This window comes from Thalassophryne amazonica, chromosome 11, assembly GCF_902500255.1.
Source record: "Thalassophryne amazonica chromosome 11, fThaAma1.1, whole genome shotgun sequence".
Lineage (NCBI taxonomy): Eukaryota > Metazoa > Chordata > Actinopteri > Batrachoidiformes > Batrachoididae > Thalassophryne > Thalassophryne amazonica.
This window is the reverse complement of record NC_047113.1, coordinates 53,959,101-53,986,869: the sequence shown is the minus strand read 5'-3', so window position 1 is coordinate 53,986,869 and position 27,769 is coordinate 53,959,101. Positions and strand designations below refer to the sequence as shown.

The window sequence follows — 27,769 nt, the reverse complement described above, 5'->3', positions numbered from 1 at the left end:
ACAAAGGATCTTTTTCCTTCTTGCTCCATTAGGACTGATTAACCACCTGCTACGTGACTAGCACATCGCACACTCACGTGGAGGAAATTTTCCAGGTTAGGTCATTTCAAAGAAACCATTAATCACAAACTTTATTTACAGACATGGTAAAACAATTTAGTACTTATTTGTAAAGTGCTTAAAGTAAGGGTGTTGATGCATCATGATCAAGATAATAGCATTTTTTTTTAAAATTAGTACCATACCATGAAAAGTTAACTACTGGACAGAAGACTCAGATTTATAAAAGATAACATGAAACGTAATACCAATTATTTGCAATTTATACTTAAGAATGATTTTCTTTGAAGTTAGATTACTTTCTGCATAATTATTGGGAACAGTATTGTGATTACGTGTCGAACCGTGGGTCTAGTGTATCGCAACATCCCTAACAAATGATTAACGGAATACTACACTAGTTATGTACAGTGGTTCCATTTTCTGTTGTGAGGAAGTGCTGTGTGACTTAGAAAATAACTAATGTAAGAAGAACTACATTAAGTTACTCTTGGTTTTCATACACAGAGTGTGATGATGCTACAATGTAACAAATGTATAAATCCAGTGTTGCTCAATAAGGAAGCTCTTAAAACAATTTATTGTATCCTCCTGAGTCTCTATGTAACAGAAAATAAAGCCGATCCAGTGAACTTAGCTCTCGCCACTCCTGGTTCTCAGGATTAGTTCTGTTGTATAATTTTGTCACGCTGGGCTTGTCTGAAATATTTGTTGCTCAAAAGTTTTCCTTGTTGAAGTAAAATCTGGTTTTCCGAGGATCAACATCTGAGTATTTAGCACACTTCTTGTTCAAGACCTTTGCGAGTGCTTCAGGGCCACACAGGAAAGTCCCCACCACGGACCTGTAAGGAATAACAAAACAGAACTTGGTACCATGGTGACTTGAATGGGATGGTTGTCATTTTATAACCTAGGTTTGAGATCATCTTTTTACATCACAGCTAACTGGCTAATTAATGTAATGGCACTCAGCAAGCTAAAAACATTTAGTAAATTACTAATTGTTGCCACAGAACATGTGAGAATTTCAAGTGTACAGAAACATGGAGAGAATGAATGTTTACCTCATTAAATGTAAAGGAACACTTTAATACTACAGATTATACAGATAGCCACTTAGCCTAGCTGTCCTCCCTAGCACTGACTTCCGCTAAGGCATTTCAGGTTGACTAGAACTGACTTATAGTTCCTTAGTAGGGAGATGATGGCTAGGCTAAGGTAAGCAGCTAAATGTCTGATTTGTTAAAAAAAAAAATAGTGGAATAAACATGTACATGGAACCTCATTGTGCTACCACTTTGACATTTTTTCTTGTTCAGTTGGTGACTAGCAGCAATTTATTTTTTTAAGCTTGCCCCATGTAACAATTAGCTGGTTGTTCTGTAATGCTGTTTACATTTCCAATCAATAACACGCAGATTCATTGAGTTTTTGTCTCGAATTACTGCCTAAAAATAGACCCAAGGTTATAAAATCCAGGAGTTCTCCTTTAATGCCTTGTTTCCACATACACCTGTACATATCAGACAATGCTTTATGCATAAATTTCTACAGAACCCTCCATGTTGCCAGACATAGGTAAAAAGCTCTTTTTTTTGTCTGAAATTTACCTTGTGTACATTGGGGGAGGGGCTTTTAAAACTTTTGCTGGGCATTTTAGGCCACATGTGCTGTCTGCCAGGAAACTAGCCCTAGAAAGATAGCAAGCTAGCTCCTTCAGTTGTTCTTTGCATTGTATATGTTACAGACATTATACCAACCGCATGTGGAAACCAGGCGTAAGATTTTAAACCAGTACTTTATAAATGTTTTCCTCTTACGTGGGGTTCTCTTTGCGCACTTGTTCAAACTCCTTGTCCCAGTTGGGTCTGCCATAGTGGGTTTTCTGTTTGAGACCAGTGACCACGTCTGTGTCATCATCAAAATGCACCATTGCATGAGTGGCCTGCGGAAAGAACACAAGATAAAATCGTTTTAAGTTGACCTCTAGGGAACAAAGGCCTTGTTGTGAGACTTGGAGCGCTGAATCACTCACATGGCTTTGATCCCAGCCAGTCAGGAACAATTTATAGGTGAGGAAATCACCCATGCCTCGCTCCTCCATCTCTTTCTCCAGCACCTGAAGTAGGTCTGCAAACCATTCAAAGGCGTGTGTTTCCCGGCACAACCAGTAGAAATAGATCTGCAAACAGGAAAAACAACTGCATGAAACAATGACCCTTCTTAGAAATGGTATTGAGTAATAATAACATGCTTCACGAAACAATGACAGGCCTTCAAATCAAGCCAGCCATGCATGTCCAGGTGTGACGAACTATTACAGGGATCTTCACCTTCCTGGTGCGTAGTTTGGGGTTGGATTCTTTGAATTTGTACCAGATGGACTTCAGGATGGAGGCAAAGGGAGTGACCCCGATGCCAGCGCCAACCAGCATGCTGACTTTATAGTCAAATACATCTTCACTGGCTGTGCCAAAGGGGCCGTCCACACCCATTCTGGTGGAGAAAAGCAATTACAATTGTTTAATGGGGCAGTTGTAAATGACAAGCTACACCCAAAAAAAGGCAACAAATGACACGTAGACAGTCGTGCAGGTTAATGCCCATGTTCGTCATCTCACCTGTGAGTTTCTGCTTGCAGAATGACTTTTTTTTTTTTTTAAACACAGCTATACATCACAAACATTTTTTTCTCCTTTTATAGTTGATGCTCAGGACATTGTCACATAACATTCCGTCTAAAAGCACCTTAAGATGAGTCAAATTTGTAAGATTATTCTGAGAAGTGCACAGAACCAGTATTGGCCAAAATTACGACATCTCGTACTGGGTTGAATACAGGAAATAAAAAAAAAAAGTCTCAGACTGCAAATTATGGGTTTTGTATGTTTTCCTTTATGGGAGGAGAATATTGGTTTCACAGTTTGAGTTGATGTTTTGTTAGAGAGCTGGATTAGTAAAGTAGATGCAGACAAATATATTTACTGTTTAATATATTAGCTGTGTAAAGACTGGGAAAGTGGAATCTATTATTGGCCATAAACCATATGTATACTGGACAAACAGTCTTTAACGTAACACACTAATACTCTTAAGAGCTAGCTGGGCGGTTCCAAATGTCACCACCTTGGCAACTGCCTGACTCCACCTAATTCACATCCAACCTATGAATAGGTAAAGAGGTATTATATCTTTGGTAAGACCAGCGTAACCTAGGTGAGATGAAGGAAACTTGAGCAAGTTGCCATTTTCAGAGTTGCCATATAACCCAACGCTAACAGGCTAATCTTGGTTTGGGTGTTTTATAATCATATCTTTTGTAGACTGGTGAATGGTGGTTTTCGTAACGGTGGTTCGAGTGCAGGCACTAAAAACAAAAGCAATTCCTGACGTCCACCAATCCGGATCCGGATCACCTCCAAAAATTTAATGGAGTCTTCCATGGCCTAATACATATATAATACATATCTGTGGTGCATATTTGGTGAGAATCCGTGAAGTAGTTTTGGCATAATCCTGCTAACAGTAATCCTTAAAAGCCTATATAAAGTGAAACTTGATCCAGAATCTGAATCTGGATCACCTCCAAAATTTAATGGAGTCTTCCATGGCCTAATTTTTATCTGTGTTGAAAATTTGGTGAGAGTCCATGAAGTAGTTTATAATCCTGCTAACGCTAATCCTTCAAAGCTTATATAAAGTGAAACTTGATCCAGAATCAGTATCTGGATCACCTCCAAAATTTAATGGAGTCTTCCATGGCCTAATTTGTATCTGTGGTGAAAATTTAGTGAGAATCTATGCAGTAGTTTTGACGTAATCCTGCTAACAGTAATCCTTCAAAGTCAAAGTTTATATAAAGTGAAACTTAATCCAGAATCTGGATCACCTTCAAAATTTAATGGAGGCTTCCATGCCCCAATATCTCTCTCTGGTGAAAATTTCATCAAAATCTGTGCAGTAGTTTTGACGTAATCTTGCTAACAGACAGACAGACAAATAAATAAACGCCGATGATTTTATTACATCCTGTGCAGTAACAGTGGTGATAATGTCCCGAAGCTTGTAATACCTGCTAATTTGTGCCAACACTGCTAATACACATATAAGGTAATATTAAATTTTCATATAATGGAAAAACTGGAGCATAAACTCAGACGGTCTGTTCAAAGAACCACACAGCAAGTAATTTGATATCATGTTTGTTAGAAGCTCAACAAACAAAAGGTAGATTCAAAACCATAGATTTGTTTTTACTCACTTGCTAAGACTATTTAAGGGCTATATTTTAGCCAAATTAAAAGCCAATTGAATATCTTTGGGATTTGGAAAAGTTGTGTCCAGAGAATTCATGCTAGATGAAGCAAAAATCAAATTACAAAAATAATAATGAGTGTCAACAGTCAGAATGAGGGTTAACAGAGGGTGAAACCAGATTACACAGGAGGAGGAGGAGGAGGACTCACTTTGGTCCCTGCGCCCCCTCTGGGAGCTCCTGCATGATGTTGATCAGTTTGTCAGTCCAGTCCCCTGCTGAGCGGATGTGAATGGTGAAGAAGTCCTCCTCTGGGGCAGAGGTCATGGTGAACGGGTGCCACTCCAGCTGCGAGATCACTGGGCAGTTGAGGAAGACGTACTGTCCCACCTCCATGCGGAAACCGTTTTTCACCAGCTGAAGTTCCAGCACCTTGGATGGGTGCATTACAATCTGTAAGTGAAGCAGGTGAACGGGTGAGTTTGCTGAACCGTAATCATCAAGAAGAAGACAAAGGTCAAAGGCGAGTGGCTCTTTGGGTTTACCTTCCTGTATGTGACAGTCTGCATGTAACGAACAAAGCGCAGCAGACGCTCGCAAATGTACAGAATCATCGGACCAATCACCCACATCCAGGTCTGCAAAGAATGAAATGACAGCAGATTTAAAGACGTAATGAGCAAAAGAACGTTTTGCATCTACCTTTGATAGTTAAATAGGTTTCATGTTAAACATCCTCAGAGTCCCACAGCTTGTAGAAACGACAATGCTATAAGCAAAATTTATGGTTCATTTTAGACTTTTATCCAGCGATGAACATTTTCCATGTAGAATGTGCCACTAATAATGCAACACATTGATATGCTGATGTGGCATCTTGATCACTGATGGGCCATATTAAAATACATGCTAACTGGAGGTAGCACACACAGTCATGGTAAATGTTTGACCGAGCTGAGGTTAAGACTAATTTGTACATGGCGTGAACTGCAGTTGGTATCAGCTGTTAGGGCCCCTTCACACATAACACAACTGAAGCCGACTAGCACACAAAGGAGGAATTGCATGCCATTTGTGAAAAATCGGAGCTGCCTCAAACGCCTCGTACAGCTGTCGTCACAACCAGTGGAATGAGATCGATACTTTAGTTTCAGTTTCTCTCCTGTATGCGCTGCTGCATTGAGAAAAGGAGTGCAATGAAGGGGAGAAATTTTTAAAAAGTGAAAGGCGCAGTCTCTTTACGGTAGCCATTGACCGATATCGACTTGCTGATAAATTGTATAATGTGACCCCTTTAAGGTAAGACATTCAACAGACTTGAACTGCATGTTCTAAACACTAAAACATAAATACCTGCGGAAAGCCTCCAGCAAACTGAGGAATGGGACACTCGAGATTCTGACCCCACTCCTCCTCCCTGTCCTGACAGATGGTGTAATTGTGTGGTGGATTTGTTGTAGTTTGACTCCGAACAATGCGCCTGTAGGCGAGAGGCATCATGAATCAAGTTAACCAACCAACCACAACAACAGCTTTCTGTGACAATCAAGCCAAGCTCTGCTCACCCAGCGCCGTGAAACACCAGGCCAGCAAAGAAGATGATGAAGAGATGATGCATGTACCAGAAGACTTCGAAGTAGTTGCGCCTGATCACCTCCATGGAGGAAGTGATGATGAGGATAAGACACAGAGTGATGACGACCCCTGTCAGACCGGCGATGGTAGTGAAGGCAAAGTAGGTTGGAGTCTGCTGTGCGTCCTGACGCAAGTCAAAGTAAATGTAAAGGTCACTGTGGGGTTGTTTTTAATTTGCATTTTCCAGATCATTCCAACTTTTTCCAGTTTTAGATTTGTACTTTATAATGATGATTTTGGAAACTACTTGATTTTCATTCATCTGGTGACTGCAGCCTTTGCGCAGATCCAGTTCTATATCAAGTCTGAGGTGAATGAGGCTTTCACAGCACAGTTTAATCTCAAATGCATAATATGCGAAAGTGTCATGTCATTTTTGTTAAGATGGTCTAAAATTTTATTATCCTGATTTCATTCCTGTGTAAAACTCAAACACTGTTTAGAAAACACACAGACACACACACACACCATTGCAGCATCTGTACTTTTACACAGCACTGTACTTCCAGAATTAAGTCAAATGTATGTGATGTTCATGTTGAGATATTTGCGTGACGTCATGGCGTTATCTTACGATGTCGGTGGTGCGGACGGGGTTCAGGTAGGTGGTGTTTTCAGTGTCGCTCAGGCTGGACAGGGCAGTGCTGAGCTCGTCGTAAACCCCCCGCCTGCTGTTGTTGAACCACTCCAGATTCAGCAGATGAGCAATCGTGTGAACAGCTGCCAGAAATAAACAACAAAAGACACAAACACATCACTGCTACTGGGTCGCACGCTATTTTATTTAGAATCTCTCTCACGGACATTGTGTAATCACTGGTGTTTGTGTGAACAGAATGGCTGTTTTCATAGATATTCCATCTGTGACATATGTCACAAAAATAAGAAAGAAAGAAAGAAAGAAAAAAAAAAAAAAAAAAAAAAAAACAGGTCGTGTCACCCTAAAGTTTTTACAGTGCCACAGTTTCTACATGCATTGACATGCCAGTGCAACACCTTTGAGATTAAACATCAAACTGTGAGCACATTTCATTTTTAAAACAGCAGCTAGGCTGAAGGACTAGAAGTCTTTCAGAAAGCGCTGTAACTAGGTTTAAGGATATGATTCCTTCTTTATGTTCTCTAATGCCATATACCAACACAGTGCAGAGTAGCTACCTAAACTCTGTAAGGGAGATAGAGTATCTCGTCAATAGTTTTACATCCTCATTGAAGACAACTTTGGATGCTGTAGCTCCTCTGAAAAAGAGAGCTTTAAATCAGAAGTGTCTGACTCCGTGGTATAACTCACAAACTCGTAGCTTAAAGCAGATAACCCATAAGTTGGAGAGGAAATGGCGTCTCACTAATTTAGAAGATCTTCACTTAGCCTGGAAAAAGAGTCTGTTGCTCTATAAAAAAGCCCTCCATAAAGCTAGGACATCTTTCTACTCATCACTAATTGAAGAAAATAAGAACAACCCCAGGTTTCTTTTCAGCACTGTAGCCAGGCTGACAAAGAGTCAGAGCTCTATTGAGCTGAGTATTCCATTAACTTTAACTAGTAATGACTTCATGACTTTCTTTGCTAACAAAATTTTAACTATTAGAGAAAAAATTACTCATAACCATCCCAAAGACGTATCGTTATCTTTGGCTGCTTTCAGTGATGCCGGTATTTGGTTAGACTCTCTCTCCGATTGTTCTGTCTGAGTTATTTTCATTAGTTACTTCATCCAAACCATCAACATGTTTATTAGACCCCATTCCTACCAGGCTGCTCAAGGAAGCCCTACCATTATTTAATGCTTCGATCTTAAATATGATCAATCTATCTTTGTTAGTTGGCTATGTACCACAGGCTTTTAAGGTGGCAGTAATTAAACCATTACTTAAAAAGCCATCACTTGACCCAGCTATCTTAGCTAATTATAGGCCAATCTCCAACCTTCCTTTTCTCTCAAAAATTCTTGAAAGGGTAGTTGTAAAACAGCTAACTGATCATCTGCAGAGGAATGGTCTATTTGAAGAGTTTCAGTCAGGTTTTAGAATTCATCATAGTACAGAAACAGCATTAGTGAAGGTTACAAATGATCTTCTTATGGCCTCGGACAGTGGACTCATCTCTGTGCTTGTTCTGTTAGACCTCAGTGCTGCTTTTGATACTGTTGACCATAAAATTTTATTACAGAGATTAGAGCATGCCATAGGTATTAAAGGCACTGCGCTGCGGTGGTTTGAATCATATTTGTCTAACAGATTACAATTTGTTCATGTAAATGGGGAATCTTCTTCACAGACTAAAGTTAATTATGGAGTTCCACAAGGTTCTGTGCTAGGACCAATTTTATTCACTTTATACATGCTTCCCTTAGGCAGTATTATTAGACGGTATTGCTTAAATTTTCATTGTTACGCAGATGATACCCAGCTTTATCTATCCATGAAGCCAGAGGACACACACCAATTAGCTAAACTGCAGGATTGTCTTACAGACATAAAGACATGGATGACCTCTAATTTCCTGCTTTTAAACTCAGATAAAACTGAAGTTATTGTACTTGGCCCCACAAATCTTAGAAACATGGTGTCTAACCAGATCCTTACTCTGGATGGCATTACCCTGACCTCTAGTAATACTGTGAGAAATCTTGGAGTCATTTTTGATCAGGATATGTCCTTCAAAGCGCATATTAAACAAATATGTAGGACTGCTTTTTTGCATTTACGCAATATCTCTCAAATCAGAAAGGTCTTGTCTCAGAGTGATGCTGAAAAACTAATTCATGCATTTATTTCCTCTAGGCTGGACTATTGTAATTCATTATTATCAGGTTGTCCTAAAAGTTCCCTAAAAAGCCTTCAGTTAATTCAAAATGCTGCAGCTAGAGTACTGACGGGGACTAGAAGGAGAGAGCATATCTCACCCATATTGGCCTCTCTTCATTGGCTTCCTGTTAATTCTAGAATAGAATTTAAAATTCTTCTTCTTACTTATAAGGTTTTGAATAATCAGGTCCCATCTTATCTTAGGGACCTCGTAGTACCATATCACCCCAATAGAGCGCTTCGCTCTCAGACTGCAGGCTTACTTGTAGTTCCTAGGGTTTGTAAGAGTAGAATGGGAGGCAGAGCCTTCAGCTTTCAGGCTCCTCTCCTGTGGAACCAGCTCCCAATTCAGATCAGGGAGACAGACACCCTCTCTACTTTTAAGATTAGGCTTAAAACTTTCCTTTTTGCTAAAGCTTATAGTTAGGGCTGGATCAGGTGACCCTGAACCATCCCTTAGTTATGCTGCTATAGACGTAGACTGCTGGGGGGTTCCCACGATGCACTGTTTCTTTCTCTTTTTGCTCTGTATGCACCACTCTGCATTTAATCATTAGTGATCGATCTCTGCTCCCCTCCACAGCATGTCTTTTTCCTGGTTCTCTCCCTGAGCCACAACCAGTCCCAGCAGAAGACTGCCCCTCCCTGAGCCTGGTTCTGCTGGAGGTTTCTTCCTGTTAAAAGGGAGTTTTTCCTTCCCACTGTAGCCAAGTGCTTGCTCACAGGGGGTCGTTTTGACCGTTGGGGTTTTACATAATTATTGTATGGCCTTGCCTTACAATATAAAGCGCCTTGGGGCAACTGTTTGTTGTGATTTGGCGCTATATAAAAAAAATTGATTGATTGATTGATTTCTCTGTAAACAGGTAGAGTTGCACAACAAAAACCCATTTACGAAATAATAAGTACATCTCACTTTACTTGTGGAAGGAATGATCGTCATGGAATTTCCACATTATTTGTTTGTGACAGTGCAACAACTGGTGCTGCATGTTCTGTACTGAGTACGTAAAGATAGCCTTGTTTGGAGATGATGTGTATTCCAGTTACTGGCAATGTACTGTTCTTTGAGTGTCTTCCATAGGTTAGAGATGTTTTGTAACCTTCCTTGTATACAGTGCATCCAGAAAGTATTCACAGCGCTTCACTTTTTCAACATTTTGTTATGTTACAGCCAGTGGTGTAGTCTACATTTTTGAAGTGGGTAGACTGTGGTTTTTGCCCGTCATCAAACCCGTGCATTGCGCCCCGGTTATTAACATTTTTAACACCATAAAAACAAATAGATCTATACTTTCCATCTGATCATTTATATTCTATATTTGCCACTATAAATGTGAGAAATGTGTCAGAATGTAAGTAAGTAATTTGCACCAATTGTAAAATACAGTATACAACAGTAAATCTAAAAGAGTGATTAAAAAATACAAAGATCAAATACATTTATTTTTTGGCATCTGAAAACCTAATTTAACAAAGAAATTTAATCAGGCCATAAACCAGGAATAAACAATGTTTAAATCCAGCCAAAAGTATCATATGCAAGCTACTGTGTATTGTTTAACAGTAAATAAGACAACTTTAAGTCACAGTCAGTCAAAAAAAAAAAGTGACTGTGACTCCTTGTTATTACGAAAGAAAAGTTCTCTTAACAATAATAAGGAGCAGATTATTGCCTCCCAACTAAGTATATTGCAAGAGTTCACTTTTCCTCCCTCTATTTAGTATCGGATATGAGCCTGTACTGTCAAATTCAGCAGCTGCAAGATTCACCCTTCATATAATCCGCATGGCCCCACGTTGTTTGTGGACAGTTTAGACGCATAAACAAAAACAAAACAGAACACACCGGTCTACATGAGCATGCACTGGCTGCAGAGCCTCACGCCTCCTACCACAATCTCTGTTGAAATTGACAGTCCATCATCAGGTCCAGACGGGGGACTGGAACCTGTAGGCTTTGTGGTCCATAAGGAAACCTACCCAGTATAAACAAGCTAGTATTAGTATACGTTAAGTTCCATTAAAACAGCAGCTAGGCTGAAGGACAGAAGCTAGCTCCCAGAAAATTCACATACAATGAAAATATGGTAGATGCTTTACTTTGCAGAAACCTTTTCAACCCATGACAAAAACATTGTAGGCCAAATCAGTGGCACAAAAGTATAGTATGAAGACAACCAACTAACTAACTAAGACAACCATGCAACTACTGGGAGTATGTCACTTACCAATTCCAGTCATTTTAAAACTACACTATCCAACAGCCAACGGGACTCAAGCTCAAGAGACATCTGTAGATTACCGGCAAAACTCTATTATTTTTTAAAAAGCTGTTTCATTTTATCAATCAATCAATCAATTTTTTTATATAGCGCCAAATCACAACAAACAGTATATTTTAACAATAAATGAACGGATCATTAAAAATGTCCACGAATCAAAGTCAAAAGACATTTGCACAAGTAGAAGCTCTCCACTTATTGTGCTCAAATTCATATTTTAGAAATGACTCTGTCCTGATAACATTAAAGGCAATTACATATTTTGTCAAAATTACAAGTTGAAATGAGCATTAAAAAAATTAATCAAGAGGTTTATGTCACAGAAATCCTACTTTACAATCACTGCAGTCATTGTTAAATTATTTCCTGTTGCATTTATAATAAACATTTGTATTTATTTACAGTGTCTGTTTTTCTGGTTGAAATGAGATATAACTAATCTACCAGACTTAAAAAAAAAAAAAAAGTACAAATTTCCATGTTATTTTGTCTAAAAATAAATGTCCGAGGTTCCTTATGTTAAACAAGAAATTATCTAATCTGAAATAACAGGTGGTTTTAATTTACAGATGAAAGGTTTCTAAAGAACCATTTATTGATTTATTTAGCTATTTTAATTACAAGTGTTTTAAACTTTTTTTTAACAGTAATCAGAAATTCTGAGGTAACAAACAACAACAAACATTTCCAAGGATTTTTCTTCATAAAACTGCTCCATAAATGAGCAGACCTGTGACACGTTTGTTTTGTACCGATCAGTGGTTTATTTCTACACCGATACATGCCCCAACCAGTCCCAGCAGAAGACTGCCCCTCCCTGAGCCTGGTTCTGCTGGAGGTTTCTTCCTGTTAAAAGGGAGTTTTTCCTTCCCACTGTAGCCAAGTGCTTGCTCACAGGGGGTCGTTTTGACCGTTGGGGTTTTACATAATTATTGTATGGCCTTGCCTTACAATATAAAGCGCCTTGGGGCAACTGTTTTGTGATTTGGCGCTATATAAAAAAAAAATTGATTGATTGATACATTTTGTACAGATCAGTGGTTTCTGTTTCTGCCACTAGTCTTCCGTGTTTTGGCCCGACGCGTCGTTCCTATTGGACAACGCAAATGTACGTCACGGCTCAGAAAGTTGGACTGGCTTGAACTTTGTCCACGTCAGCCTGCCGACAAGCGGCAATGCGCGCTCCCGTCAGCATCTAAAAAGCAACGCGTCTCATTGAAAATAATGCTTTTTAGACCGTTTTTTGACGCGTCTGACGTATTCAGTGAGAAAGGCTCATTAGCTTAGTGAACAAATAAAAAACTAGCTGTCGTAGGCTAGCCCACTTACCAGAAATACAGACAGCGCCAGGTTTATCTCCTCCACTCAGGGTGCAAACTTCATCAATCGGCCCTGAAGCAGCAGGTGGACGTTTTGAAGAGAAAAAAAAAATCTAAAACCGAGGCCTGTTTTCTTTTCATTTTTTCGGGTAATAATCACCATCGATACTTCCAGCATTCTTCTTGTTTGTGTGCGACTTTCGCACTGATTAGCTGGTAGCCCCGCCCCATCTCTCTATGGGCCAATTAAAACTCTTATCTAGCAGAGCGAGCGGGGGTGGGACATACAGTGCACTCTGCAGTGATGGACGCCTGATGGCTGTCTTCTAAAGGGAGAAAATAAAATTACAGCCAATAAGCGCTTACTTTATTTACACCGTCACGTTCCCGGGGCAATCTGAAGTGGGTAGACGGAAATTCCCGGTCATTTTAGGTGAGTAGACGGCGTCTACCTGCGTTCCACGTAGACTACACCACTGGTTACAGCCTAATCACAAAACAGATGCAATTCATTATTTCCCCTCACAATTCTACACACAATACCCCATAATGACAATGTGAAAAAAGTCTGATATTTCTGTAGATTTATTAATAAACAAGCAAACAAAAAACAAACAAAGAAATCACATGTACATAAGTATTCACAGACTTTGCCATTAAGCTCAAAATTGAGCTCAGGTGCCTCCTGTTTCATCCTTGAGATGTTTCTACATCTTAATTGGAATCTACTGAGGTAAATTCAGTTGATTGGACATGTTTTGGAAAGGCACACACCTGTCTACATAAAAGGTACAGAGAACAAACCAAGCATGAAGTCAAAGGAATTGCCTGTAGACCTCTGAGACATGATTGTCGGAAGACACAAATCTAGAGAAGGTTACAGAAGATTACAGAAGTCATGCTGGATTATGGTTACAAATATCCGTAAAACTCAATTTGCGACTGTAAAATCAAGCATGAACGTCCACAGATCATCAGACACAACAGGGTTATTCCCTAAGTATACTGTAGAAGAATACTGAATCAAACAAACAAATTCTGCTACTCTCAAGCCACAAACTAACAACTTCCTGAAACTGAATGACTGACTGACTGACTGACTGACTGACTGAGGGGTGGAGGGAGAACACTACAGGGGATGATAACAGAATCATCAGGCCTTTGGTGAGTCTGCATCTTCACCCTACTTCTATGCAAAACACTCACAAATACACACGAGCTACTGTGTCAGTGGACCCTTTTGGATGTCATATGGTCGATAGAGGAAAAGGAAAATGATATGTTAAAGTGGACTAATTGTGTTGACTTTATGTGTAAGTAAGTTCACCACAAATGACCAGAACTGACTTTAAAACATGGCAGAGGGGAGTCAGTCACCTTCTTAGCTGATTTTGGGGTCACTTCCTGAAATGCTCCCCACACCACCAGAGAAGGTACACTTATAAACTGACTGTTCTGGGGGGTTTGCCTGTTGTGTGGGGAAAATGACCCTGTTGACCTGTACACTCGCACGCATACACACACACATACAAGACAGCACAGTGATGACTGTCCTGTCAGTCTGTCAGGAGGACATCTGATGTGCAGACTGAGTATTTCTCACACCTCAACACCAGGTGGGGTTATGATTTCAGGTCCTGTTGATGACGGCTGAAAGCATAATATAGCATCTCACACAGCTAGCTCACCAATGAGCGCAACATGCTTCACACACATAACACCCACGTTACAACACGTGTCTGAAGGAACAGATAGAATGCTTGAGGAAGTATGGGACAAGATGCCTGTAGAAGTTGAGGAACTGTGCGGAAGTAACATGTATTGGAATGACAGTATTGCTGATGTTCAGGTTTCTTTCACACTCGCTCAGTATCACATGGATGCGGGTTTGTCTCCACGTGTCTTACTATATCTGACTTGCAGGAATGGAAGGATCTTGGGAGATTAAAAAGGTGTGAACCCACCGGTTGGACATCAGTATGTAAGAATATGTACGTTACATAAGAACAACTAGACAAAGAGGCATTTAAAAGTATGTTTGAGTCACTGCGAGCAGCTGGTGGAATCATCTCATGTGTCTTTTCACCGGTAAGAACTCCTTTGTTTTGTTTTTTTAAACACAATGTTCCAGCATTTGGCCAAATTAACAAGTATCATTCTTGGGTCATGTGATCACAGTGGAGGGTAAAGTGAAAACATCCAAAACACACCAAAGCCTGAGACCAAAAAGAACCCCAAATTATGTTAAAATCCCTCTGAGTGCAAACATTCACCACAGCACAATCAGACACTGTTACACATGAAATTTATAGACTTAGTAGATGGAAAACAAGTTTCCTTAAATCTGAACAAAAGTAAATGTATGAAATTTGGGAGAAAAAAAGAGAAATAAAATAACATCTTTAAGCATAAATGGTGAAGAAATTGAACAAGACAATGAGGTTAAATTTTTAGGGTATTTTGTCAAATGACTAACTGCAATCTCAGAAGATTCACAAAATCGATACTGCTTTGAAAAGTATATATATTAAAAAAACTTAAATAGGGCCAAGGATATATTCAATTATGAGGCAAGAGATTTATTGTACTGTTCACTAATAATAATAAATTTGTGTTATGTAGAAATAAGGGACAATATGTATACAGCCAACATAAAAAGACAAATTAATATATAGAGCAACATTGAGAAATATAGAGAAGACATTGCCTAAAAATGTAAAGACGTTATGTGATATAACAGTGTGGAATATAGACAAAAAGGTGACTTTAAAACCTCATTATGCCCAAACACTGGAACACGTTCATAGTGAAACGGTTTAAAAGTGTCACATGGATATTTGTCAGTTTGTCAGACAGAATGTGACCTTTTGACCTCTTTAAAACAGGTCAGGGTAAGCCAGCTTTGAACTTGTCCCAAGAATGTTCCCTGTGAATTTGAAGTGTCTGGCCGTAGTAGGACTGAACCTATGCCGAGCACAGACAGATGGACAGACGGATATATGGATGGACGGACGCTAAGCCTTTGCAATACCCAATGGCCATATTTTGGCCTTCGGGTAAAAACAGGAAAGGAATTTACAAGAGGAGATTTTGTTTGATAAACTGTGGATATGTGGGTTCTTTTTCTCATCACTGTCTAAGCTCAGAAGAAAATATGATGGTGTGGTTTTATGTACACAGGGAGGTGGAAATAAGCCTTTAACTGATTAATTTAATGCATGGAAAATAAAACTCAGACCTGTTATTGCAATAACGACTTGCCATTGTTTGACTGAATACAATTTTCCACCACATGAAGAAATTCTGTCCAGTTATCGTAAATCTACCAGTTTTTAATTAAATTTCCACACAACGGCATCACTGTTCTTGTTCACGACTGTTTCCTCATATCTCTTAAATTTTTTTTCAAATGCGCCCTGAGCTAATATTTAATTTAGTCTTTCTTTACCTTCCTTATTTGCAAAGCTGAAAAGAATGACCATTCTGGATTTTCACAGTTGATGGATAAAGGCACAGTAAAAAAAAAAAGAAAAGAAAAAAAGAAGCTGACTTTAATGTGTATTACATTTATTAAACTTTTTTTTTAAGCCTAGTTTTCGCAGTGTGGACAAATGTAGATTTTACTTGTCAGCTGACTGTTTAAAATGACAAAATGAGTCAACTTACACTGTTGAAACAAGTCTACATTTTTTAGGGTTAATGAGTCTCATCAGTAATCTGACCTTTGTGAAACTGCCGAGTCTCTAAAATTGCCAATGCCATTATTTACTCACTTTTTAATTTTATTTTATTTATTTTTTTTTAGAAAAACTAAATTTAATCTGTTATCAGGTTGATGAGTCTGAAATCATTTCATCCCAAATCTCTGACAATGAGACTGATGAAATGAAATAATTAGAAAACTTCCACTCAAAATAAAGTCATAAATTTTTTTTTTACTTTTATCCTTACAACAGATCACATATTTATACCTTCTCAAATAAGTAATCCAGTTTTTTTTTTTTTTTTTATTATCAGTAGTGTTAAATCTTAATTTTATGAAACCGTAAAAGTGTAGAGACTAAACACAGACTTGCACGAGCTCACCTGTCATCAGAGCGATCATGTACGCCACCAGTTTGTGGAAACTTAAATTTTTGTCCAGCTGTTTCCTGAATGATCGGCCACAACACTGAGAAGACAAGAAGAAATTATTAATTATCCTGAACAGTCTTTCTGGAATTGTTTGGTTTTGAGATGAATGGTGGTGTTGTGGATGATTCAGTGAAGCAGTGGCCTAAAGGTTCCCAGAAGGTCATCAGTTCAATCCCCCGAGCAGACAGGAGAATGCAAGCACTCATTTTACTCTCATTAAGAGCGGTATAAACCGCAGACACCCGGTATGATATGATGAGTGAGTCTGTCCACCCCACTTTGCTCATGGAACTCAAAAACAGTAACTACTAACATCTCGTACCTCTGTGAATTAAAAGAGCATGAAATGAGGAAAATTCATTACATTTCTTTTGTTAATGTAATACAAGTGAATCTTCTATACTTTGTCTCTGGTCCATTTTGCCCCTAATAAATAAACTGTCCCTGCGTAGTGTTATTAAACTAACCATCAAGTACTTTACATGAACAGGCGATACATCACAGTTTATATTGGGGGTGAACTGGCACAGAGGCAAAGTGTCCCACTTCCATACAAGCAATGACAGCCTCAATGACAGATCCAGGCTTTGGAAATGTACACATAAAAACAAACAACACACACAAAAAAAACTGACAAACAAGTTACATGTAACTTCAAAAACATACATATGTTGTGAGAGAAAAATAAATAAGTGTCTGCTTTTGCAGTGTTCATGCTAAATCCTTTCTGTAGGGTTGAGTGGACTTGTAAACATATTCAAGTTTTGGAATGTGACACTGCACCTTATTGTCACAAATGAGAGTGACTGAGGCACTTTTGATTGATAATATAATGCAAAATGTACACCAAACGAGTTTTTCAATATTAAATTCAAATGTCCACAAAATCCACAATCCAGATCAAACTTTGTCAGGTGATAGTGTCAGTCTGCACCTCACCTTCAAATATGAGAGTGATTGGGTCATGTTTGATTAAGATATAATGTAAAATATACATTAAATGGGGTTTTCAATGTTAAACTTAAACGGCCACAAAATCTGTTATCTGGATCAGATCCAGATCAAACTTTGTCAGTCGAGAAAGGATACCATCTTATATAACGATCTTAAATATGAAAGAAATTTGATATTTTCTGACAGAGTTATGAATTTTTGAAAATTCATTCAATGCTAAGTTTTTTTTCCCCAAATTTCCAAGATTTTTCCTGACTTTGCCCTTTGACCTATGACCTTAAAATTTAATCAGCTCTTGCCTATCAGGATATGAATTTTCAGTAAAAATTTCATAACGATATATGAAAAACTGTGGGCTCCAGGCTATTAACAAACAAGAAAACAAACTGGGACGAAAACATAGCCTCCTCCATCTTTTTTTTTAAACCTTTATTTAACCAGGTTAGTCCCATTGAGGTCAATACCTCTTTTGCAAGGGAGACCTGAACAATTATAAAGTTTCCAATTCACTTAACTTGCATGTCTTTAAATATGGGAGGAAACTGGAGGACCTGCAGGAAACCCACGCAAACACGGGGAGAACATGCAAACTCCACACAGAAAGGCCACAGGTGCCAAGACCTTCTTGCTGTGAGACAACGGTGCTAACCACTAATTCACCATGCTGCCTTTGTTGGCGTAAATAATAGTTTAATTCTCGTTTACAGCATTGATTTGCAGAAAGAGACTGTCACTTGCACCTGCTCCTAATTTCCATCATCAAGCATCAACCAATGATCCAGCAGGTGGAAGACTCATCTATGGGATATTACACAGGCAAAATAAAGTTGGTTTTAGGATTGATATGACAATGGCAAATCTTTCTATTCTCAAATATCACCCTGGTGGGACATGCAAAAACTCCAATAATATATAAGTTCTGTCAGGCAATTAAAAAAAAAAAATCTACAAGCTTAGCAAATAATCTAAATTAATCATATGTACATTTTTCTTAAATATCAACCTCAAATTGCAAAAGACAATACAAAAATCACTCTTAAAAACAATTACAAAAAGTGCAGTCTGTGAACTTTGCAAAAATGCGGCATCATGAACATACTGCGCATAATTTATTGCTGCCCTACAAAGTGTATTTAGAAAAAAAATTATGACTTCACTAAGGTGGTGTGTGTGATGTAGCAATTTTCACTTTACATCAGTTTTTTTGTGATTTTGAATGAATGAGTTATTTCTGTTAAATATGTCACAGGTGTTGTGGGTTCAATTCCCGTGGCCTTTCTGTGTGGAGTTTGCATGTTCTCCCACGTGTTTGCGTGGGTTTCCTCCGGGTGCTCCAGTTTCCTCCCACATCCAAAGACATGCGGTGGATTGGAATCTTTAAATTGTCCATAGGTGTGTGTGTGGGTGTCTGTGTTTGTTTGTCTGTTTGCGGCCCTGCAACAGACTGGCGTCCTGTCCTGGGTGTACCCCGCCTCACGCTCTATGGCTGCTGGGATAGGCTCCAGCCCCCCGCGACTCTTAATTGGACTAAGCGGTAGAAGATGAATGAATGTCACAGGTGTTAAACAAGCTGTGTCACTCACGAATTTGGCTTAAATCAGGTGAATATCTGTGAAAACACCCACAGAACTGTGGGGCATTGGAGATGTTGGACATTAAATATTAAACACATGAAAATGTAAAAGATAGATAAAAACATATTTGGTAAAATATAAACGCCTTTAATAGTTATCTCATTGGATCCAAGACATTTCATTTTAAAATCTGTTCATTTAAAGTCTGGATGAAAAACATCACGAATCAAGCCTTTTAACTGTTCTAAACCTATAAGAGCCCAGTTTAAGCCAAACCAGGGTTTCACTGCAAAATACCAGTTCACACACAAAACCCAACATTTGCGATATCTTCTTCGTCTTTCGGCTGTTCCCATTAGGGGTTGCCACAGCAGATCAATCGTTTCCATCTCACCCTGTCCTCTGTATCTTCCTCTGTCACACCAACCACCTGCATGTCCTCCCTCAGCAAATCCATAAACCTCCTCTTTGGCCTCCCTCTTCTCCTGCCTGGTGGCTCCATCCTCAGTATCCTTCTCCCTATATACCCTGGGTCCCTCCTCTGCACATGTCCAAACCATCTCAATCTCACCTCTCTGACTTTGTCTCCAAACCGTCCCACCTGAGCTGTCCCTCTGATATGTTCATTCCTAATCTTGTCCATTCTCGTCACTCCCAGAGAGAATCTCAACATCTTCAGCTCTGCCACCTCCAGCTCTGCCTCCTGTCTTTTTGTTAGTGCCACCTTCTCTAAACCATACAACATAGCTGGTCTCACTACTGTCTTGTAAACTTTGCCCTTCACTCTTGCTGATATTCTTCGGTCACAAATCACTCCTGCCACCTTTTTCCACTCACTCCACCCTGCCTGCACTCTCTTCTTCACCTCAAGTCATTTGCGATATAATAATGGTAATTATTGAAGCAAATTATTTTGGTATGAGAAGTGTTTAACAGGTATTTCACCTACATGTTGCTAAGCAGAAAAAACAAACTAATCTGTGCCCTGTGGATGTGCTGATACAGCTGTCTTTCCTTGGCGCTATTAAAACACACACACTCTCTCCTGGTCTGGTGCTTTTGTTTAACCAGTTAAAAAACAAAAAAAAAAATCAAAAAGCTGCACACCACCAAGCCAGCTACTGCTCCAAAAACCCACTCCTTTTCATACCAAAATTTAGCCAAATCACACAATACTCCCATGTTGGTACATTGTAAAAGTTCAAACATCTCGTCAGTGTTAGGATGATTTTGGTGGTATGGGATGATAATGTAGTCATCTTGCCTTTTGGTGCATAAAAAAAACAAACAAAAAACACCAAATTTGATCAGTTCATCCATATTTTACACCCTTTTTTACTGGGACATATACACAATGACAACATTTATTGTTTGTTTAATAATAACCTTAAACTGGGGAGATTATCTTTTATCTGTATGTTCATTCTTTATTTTACAGAGTATAGACACCAAGGTTTTTTCACAACCTTCAACATAACTGTCTGCCACCTGTTGGACACATCTAGGATTGTTTGAAGGAATGATAAGATTACATACGTGATGAGACAAAAAACAAAAACAAAAAACAAACCATTGTGCCATCACAAAAGGAATAGTGACATTCAGGATCTGATCTTGACACGCAAAAGGACAACAGTGAGCTAATCACAACCTCTGCAGATACACATACGTGTAAAATGACAGGCATAATTGCTGCAGTCAGACTTGTTTGTGGGTTAACTTCAAGTTGCCGTGCAAACATACCATACAGGAGCCTCGGATCATAGACAACAGGTTCCTGCACACAGGGAGGAGGATCAGCATACAGTTGAAGTTGAGGACAGCTGCAGGGGCCCGAGCCCAGGCCAGAGCAGACTGCAAACAAACAAAATGTGTATTCATTCAAAGGAGGGGCTTAAAACCTGCACACTAAAGAACAGTGTGCTGGTTTCGCCTGCAATCATGCGTCATTTCATACAAATCTTTCTTCACTCACCCCTAAAAGATGACGCGTGTAGTAAAACCGACCCTCAAATTCATAGACGTGGTAGAACCAGACAAAAAGAAAGGTGTTGATCCCCATCCAGACCACCTGCAAACAGAACCAGGACCAGTTTTCCTTTTGGTGTCAAACAGAGCAGTTTTCACATCACATTTAAAACAGGCCATTCACAAAGAGCTCACCAGTATGAAGGCTGTAAGTCCATTGTTGATGATCCAGTTCCCCATCGTTAGAACGTCAGTCACAACATTTCTCGAGCATCTCCAGCTGGTTTTATACCCCCCGTTTGTTCATACTCCTCCCACCGCAGGTATAGTGTTGAGACACCAGGAAACAAACCGCATGGAGAGAGAGAGGCAGCCAGACGGAGAGGGGGGGAAAAAAAAAAAAAAAAAAAAAAAACATTTCCCTGGCTGTAAAAGTTCATAGTTGAAAGATGACATTCCAGCCTTCTGGAAACTCAGGTTGTAAAACCAGTTGGAATGAGGAACATCCGTCACACCCGTACTGTGCAGCAGAGACTGGCACCATGTTATAGTGAAACTTGTTTTATAGTGTGCAAGATAAGGACAGACGTGTGAATACAAATTTTTCCCATGAAAAATGCTGAACTCAGCTGCATAGACGTCACATTATTTTATTTAAGCTTCAAGTCAATACAGTAGTAGTCAAGGCACTGAGCTAAAACAAGGCAACACAAACAAGCAGTGAAAAACCTCTATTCAATCTCATGTTTTTTTTTTCCAATGCAAGGTGGATTTGTGTAAAAGGCGTCTATTTTCACAGAGGACTTACATCTGATAGTCCCTTAAGGCTTCAAAGTACTCTATTCAAACACAATCACACCACTGAAATGTGAACTTTGACTTTCACAAACAACCACAGTGGACATCCAACAAGACCATATGAAGCTAGGCACGAGGAAGGGAACGTCTGAATGTTTGTGACTCGAGTCAGTTTAGTACAGATGCAGAAGCAGTGCTCGTGGCTGTGTGCAAAGGGGCATTTGTGGTGAGAAAATCCCACAGAGGAAGGCAAACGGGGATGACCCGGTCAGGCTTTTTCTTTTGTGGTTGGATGCACTTGGCACGATTCCTGCACACCTGGTTCAGTCAACCTGACCATCAAGGCAGCCTTTGTGCAATGTTGCTTATTTCAACATGATGCATTCTTTGGTAAACTAGGGCATCATGATGGCACAAGTGTAAGCACCAACATAAAACAAAAAACTTAAAGGTGGTGGTACTGTGTGAAGGTGAATATTGAACTTCTACAGACAAATATAGTTGGGGTTTTGTGTAAAACATCCTCAAATTTCCACAATTCCATACCGGTGCATGTAGAAGTTATCTTGCTTTAGGCAAACTTCATTTGTGAAAAGATTTACTGTAGACTTCTGTGACGTATGTCACAAAAGTCCATATCTGGACTCCTGTTTGATCTAAAACAAGCCCACCACTCTGACATGTGCTCTGTGTGACATGTCCAAACACAATCAAAGTGTGAGACAAACCTCCACCCTCTCAAACAAAAGGGGGCATGGCAACAAGCAGGTCCTTTCCATTTGATGCAACAGGCAGACAAACATCAAAAGTGTACTTTTTAAGGATCCATCCCCACAGTATCTCATGTGTGTTTGTAATACTTAAAACACATTGTGACCTTTATTAGCATACAATAAAGTCACATATAACCCTTTTAATTGCATCTTAAATCACAAATGAGGCAAATTCATACAGTTAAAGGCAAATGATTGTTCTCCAGCATTTGGCCTCACATAGTGAAAACATAACACGATGATAGTTTCTGTGGTAAACCACAACCCTTCTCACGCTGCTTCCATGATGTCATCAACAATGGCCGTCTCCCGCTCTCCTAGGTCACTGGTGATGTCAGGAGGCTGTGCGGTATTGGAGTCCGGCGCCTCTTGCAGGACCAGCACCATGGTGGCGGCGGTGGAGTACGAGTGGATCGGCGTATCCCACTGCCTCCTCTCTTCCTCTGTGCCTTTATGGCAGCAGACACAGCGCAGGCAGTCGTGGATGTTGTATTTGAAGAGGCGTCGACACGGGTGGCAGAACTGGTAGAAGAGGAGCATGAAAAGCACCGCCAGGCTGTAGCAGATCAGCAGCTGCACAGCCAGCAGCGGTGCGCACACATACTCATAGAAGTCTGACTTATAGAAGTACCAGAGTATGATGAGGATAAAGTTCTCGATGAAGCGTCCGCAGTAGTACATGGCGAGGTGATCCCAGCGCTGTCTGCATTCGATGAGCTCTCGGTGGGAAAGGTCCAACTGCACCGCGGACCAGCAGAAGATGTTGATGCAGGCGTACAGCAGCGTGAACATGCACAGCACCACGGTGGTGCCCAGCTTCGAGAAGTTTTTCTCAACGTTCTCAGGCAGCGAGCCCTTCTTGGCCCAGAACTCCACCCAAGGGAGGAAGAAGAAGAAGAGCAGGTTCAACATGCCGACGAGGATTACCCAGTTGGTGAACGCCGTGGTAAAGAGGACCAGAGCGGTGACCCGTGCGGTGATCTCCAGCCCTCTCCAGATGATCATGCAGAGGTAGGCAGTCGGGCGCATGCGCACCTTGTAGTCGTCGTATCTGATCTGGATGGCCAGAACGCTGCACACAAGAGCCCCGTACGTGATGGAGATCAGGGTGATGATCATCAGAGCCACTGCAGACACACACAGAGGTCATGTTAAGAACTTACACTCATTCCTAGAAGACCAGCAAAAAAAAAAAAGTTATGGCAATAGACTTATAAAACATATTATACCTCACAGAAATTCTACTTGCAACAACAAAGCTTCATTAAAGCACCCAGAGTGTCACCTGATTCCTTCAATAAATGCAAATTCAAACAGTTAAAAAAATCTAAGGTTGTTTAAATTTGGGGTATTTTGGACAACCAAATTTGTTCCTACATTATGCCTGTGCCTGAAGTAATTATTGATTCTACTGTAATACTCCACTGTCTTCATCAAAAACTGTAGGTCAGGTTCCTCATCACACCTGTAGTACAGATGTTCCAGTCTGCAGCCAAAGCTACACAAACAGAAGCTCAGCTCTCTTGCATGAGGTTTATTTTATAATCATGAAAACAAAATGTTTATTTTTGTAATAACCTGGATTACAGACCAGGTCTGACCCCCAGGTAGTCCCAAAGTCATTATTAAACCAGCTATAACTCTGAATCTAATAACCGCTGCCCTGAAGACGGGCTGAACCGCCAGGGATGCGGATTCAAACTGGTTCCATGAAGAGTCAAGAGCGTGCTGGTTTTCACTCTGTCTGATCACAGTTGTAGCCAATGTTCACCTCCAATTTACAAAAACAAACAAAAAAAACCTCAGTCACACGTAGGCACTTCCTGATATGTGCGGTGTTCCATTTATACTCTGTCAATCTCTGGCAGCTGCTCCACTGATTGTTCTATTCCGATAAAATTAGACAGCAAAAAACATGTTTAAATATTATTTTAAACTAGGTCACATAAATGAAGAAGTTCATATTATTTAAATCACATTACTTTGTTTTATTTTTTTCTTATGCCATTTTAAAAATAAAACATTTTTTGGTAATAGTAACCTTTATTACAACCCTGAAAACCCCTATGAGGTGGTTTATGACCAACTCAATCAATATCTCAGATCACAAACTCTTATGTGAGTACCAGCCAGGTTTCTGGTCCTCCTACTCCACAGATGCTTGCTTAATACATCTGACTGACTATATCAAGGCCGAACAAGACAAAGGCAACTACATAGGTACTTCTGGATCTCCAAAAAGCCCTTGACACTGTGGATCATAGTATTCTTCTTATGAAGCTCAAAGCCATGGGGCTTCACAAACCTGCTATAATTTGGTTTAAAGCCTACTTAAGTGATAGTAGGCAGCAGTGTGTGAAAGTTGGTGGTGTACTGTCCACTCCTGCAAATGTGATTTGTGGTCTCTCCCAGGGCTCAATTTAAAGCTCTTTGTTATTCCTCATATATGTCAATGACATGCCCTCTGTATTAAATAGTAAACTGCTATTGTACGCAGACAATTCCACCCTCTTGGTGGAAGAACACAGCTGACATAGAACAGCAGCTGTCTTTCGAACTTCGATCAGTCCATGAATGGCTTACTGGTAACAAGCTATCCCTTCATCTTGGGAAGAGAGAATCCATACTATTTGGCTCCAAACGTAGAGTCCATAATTCTGAGTCAATAGAGGTCACCTGCAATGGTCAGGCCCTCTCCAATATAACCTGTGTCAAGTATCTGGTCATTGTACTTGACCAATCACTATCTGGGAGCCAAACAGCAGACACTGTAATCAGCAAATCCAACGCCAAGCTGAAATTACTTTATAGGCAGACCACACAATTTGATACAGCTACTAAAAAGCTGTCAGTATCAGTTCTTATACAGTGTCACTTTGGTTATGCCAGTGCTTCTTGGTATTCTGGTCTTACTAAGAAGAAGTAAAATCATCTGCAGACTGCTCAGAACAAAATAGTTAGGTACCTTAACGCTCCCCCAAGGACCCATATAGGTCATCCTGAGTTTGAACAGGTTAAGATGTTGCCAGTTAACCTCTGGGTTAATCAATGTAAGCAAAACCACATTCACATCATCATCCATGGTACTGCTCCTTCAGTATCTAGCATCTGCCTTCATTCCAAAGTCCTCCCGCTACAATACCCGCTCAGATCTGCTCTATTTATACCCTCTGTGAAATCTTGTGGTCAGTCTTCCTTCAGATATACTGGTGCTTGCCTTTGGAATAGTTTATCTAGCCATATTCAATCTCAGTCACCAAAGGTGCTTTTAAAATGTAATCAAAATGTTTTTATCTAAATAGTTTGAGGAAGAACTCAACCCTTTTATTTCCTTTTAACTATGTAAAATTTTAACTGTCCTAAGGTATTTATATACTGTTTAGGTTCTTGTTATCATATACACACAGTGTATATTATTATTACTTTTATTTTGTCTTTAGTTTTTTAAATGAACCACAATGGAAATAAGTGTTTTCACTTTCTTGTGTCATCCATGTATTTTTAATGTATTTACAGTTATATTATGTACTTGCATTGAACATCCGAAATAAAATCAATCAATCAAAACCAAAGTGGGTTTTTTTTGTTTGTTTTGTTTTTAGTGACCTCTCATGGCTCACATGCAGTACTCCCAATGCCCACCACGGGGTGCTGCCCACACCTTAGTAATCACTGCCCTAACAAATAAAAGTCACACAACAACGTGAACAAACCTGTTACGTAAATATTTGCTGCAGACTCCAGCGTCCACTATCACATCTTTGCTTATTTACAATACAAAGCAAAATATTCCAGCATTTAGGTGGGAAATCTCTCCTCTGGAAAGTTAAGAAAAAAATCATCCCATAGGTTGTGCAGATGATGTGAAGTCCAGTGAACAGCTTCACAACTTTTAGGCGTGATTAAAACCCAAAATCATACAACGTGCAGGAACAACGTGCTGCTGCCCCCATTCTGAAACTTTACAGCCTCCCAGCAAGTACAGAACCCCGTAGTGTGACATCATGTATCCATGACAACACCTGACCTGGTTCTAGACTATCTTTTCAAAATGGCTGTTTTGTTTTTTGAAGGCCAATCTGTGTTCAATATGTGGATGTTTTTCATCCTTGTGAACTGCGGTGATGAATTAAACAAATAATGTGAGTTATTTATACACATTTAATGCACTGAGCATCAATTTAGTGATAGAATTTCAGTACAGAATGTGTCCAAATAGAAAACAGACTACCTGGACATCACCCACGTTATATGTGATTCTTAAGGAAGTCTGCACATATAGTCTGTAGATCCTATAGCCTTACATTACTCTTAAATCCCTAACCCTAACCCTTAAATTAATTTCCAGTTCCTGACTCAGCTTCAAGAGCTGCAATTTTAAAATTCTGGATGCACCACAGTAAAGCCCTCAATGACATCAACTTCATCTTCTTACATCTGAGGGGGAGGACGTATTTCTCCTGGATGGTGGCATAGAGCTGGAGCGTCAGCTGAGGGGTGGAGCCCAGAAATGCTTGGATGACCGCCATGCGTTTGAAGGCGTTCCTGTGAGCAGCGAGGTTCCGCTCTGATTGGCCGATTTCCCACTCCATGGTTGTCCCCTGCCCCTTCTTCAGACTTATCTTCCTGGAGATGGTGACATACGGCTCCTCCTTTTTATCTGCCTTGAAATAGATCACCAGCGCCTCAATGCACCTGAAGAGAAGAAGAACAGGCACCCTGCAGTGAAAATGTGGGACTATAATAATTTATTAGTAATAATATATCAAACATCTGCTGCTGAAAATACAACCTAGATCAAATGCTGTTTTTAAATCCCATTTAAACCCATGCGCTGAGCTGTGGCTCCACCAGAGGGCAGTAAAGGGATGGAAATAAAAGGGCCTGTCCCCTGAGGCCTGAATGGAGAAAACTGAAAACCTCTGGGTGTGGTTCCCTTAACGTTTGCAAGGTAAATGCTCTCAGTGTTCTCAGGTCACAAGGGGGAAATTAAGGCAGCTTAGAAGACAAACATGTTTTCCACCATCGTCTCAGAAAGAAGACTCTGCATGAGCTGCAAAGATGTCTCGATCGAATACAAAATGACACAAATCTTATTAAAGTATGGATCCAGCTGAAACCCACAGAATTTGACAATTTGAAGTGCAAGAATTTGTGAGTGCCAACAGCAAAATACCTGCATCATAATCCCAGAGTAAGACCTGAA

General features: G+C 39.9%; 2 protein-coding genes across 2 annotated transcripts in view; both read right to left on the bottom strand.

The window, feature by feature from the left end:
* Positions 1–117: 117 nt before the first annotated feature.
* Positions 118–21,344, bottom strand: nox1 (NADPH oxidase 1). The gene is made up of 13 exons (XM_034181732.1): positions 21,188–21,344; positions 21,000–21,095; positions 20,768–20,878; positions 16,449–16,533; positions 6,525–6,670; positions 5,881–6,074; positions 5,669–5,795; positions 4,861–4,953; positions 4,527–4,768; positions 2,394–2,556; positions 2,096–2,242; positions 1,881–2,005; positions 118–902 (listed from the first exon to the last, which is right to left on the bottom strand). Exons 1-13 carry the CDS (start codon positions 21,230–21,232, stop codon positions 776–778), a joined length of 1,701 nt encoding a protein of 566 aa, XP_034037623.1. The 5' UTR covers positions 21,233–21,344; the 3' UTR covers positions 118–775.
* A 672-nt stretch (positions 21,345–22,016) lies between these two features.
* xkrx (XK related X-linked) overlaps positions 22,017–27,769 on the bottom strand; it is a 30,960-nt gene continuing 25,207 nt past the window's right edge. The window contains exons 2-3 of the mRNA XM_034181728.1: positions 26,999–27,258; positions 22,017–23,690 (exon numbers count right to left, since the gene is read on the bottom strand). Of these exons, the coding sequence (XP_034037619.1) occupies positions 22,834–23,690; positions 26,999–27,258 (1,117 nt within the window). The 3' untranslated portion in view covers positions 22,017–22,833. The remainder of the gene's footprint in view (positions 23,691–26,998; positions 27,259–27,769) is intronic.

Bases quoted from the DNA above. Each gene is read 5' to 3' on its own strand.
- nox1 (XM_034181732.1), bottom strand. From the start codon at position 21,232: ATGGGGAACTGGATCATCAACAATGGACTTACAGCCTTCATACTG. The intron at 6,671-16,448 runs GTGAGCTCGTGC...TATTTCTGGCAG, and splicing joins CATGATCGCTCTGATGACAG to CTGTTCACACGATTGCTCAT. The intron at 903-1,880 runs GTAAGAGGAAAA...TATTCCTTACAG, and splicing joins GTGCGCAAAGAGAACCCCAC to GTCCGTGGTGGGGACTTTCC.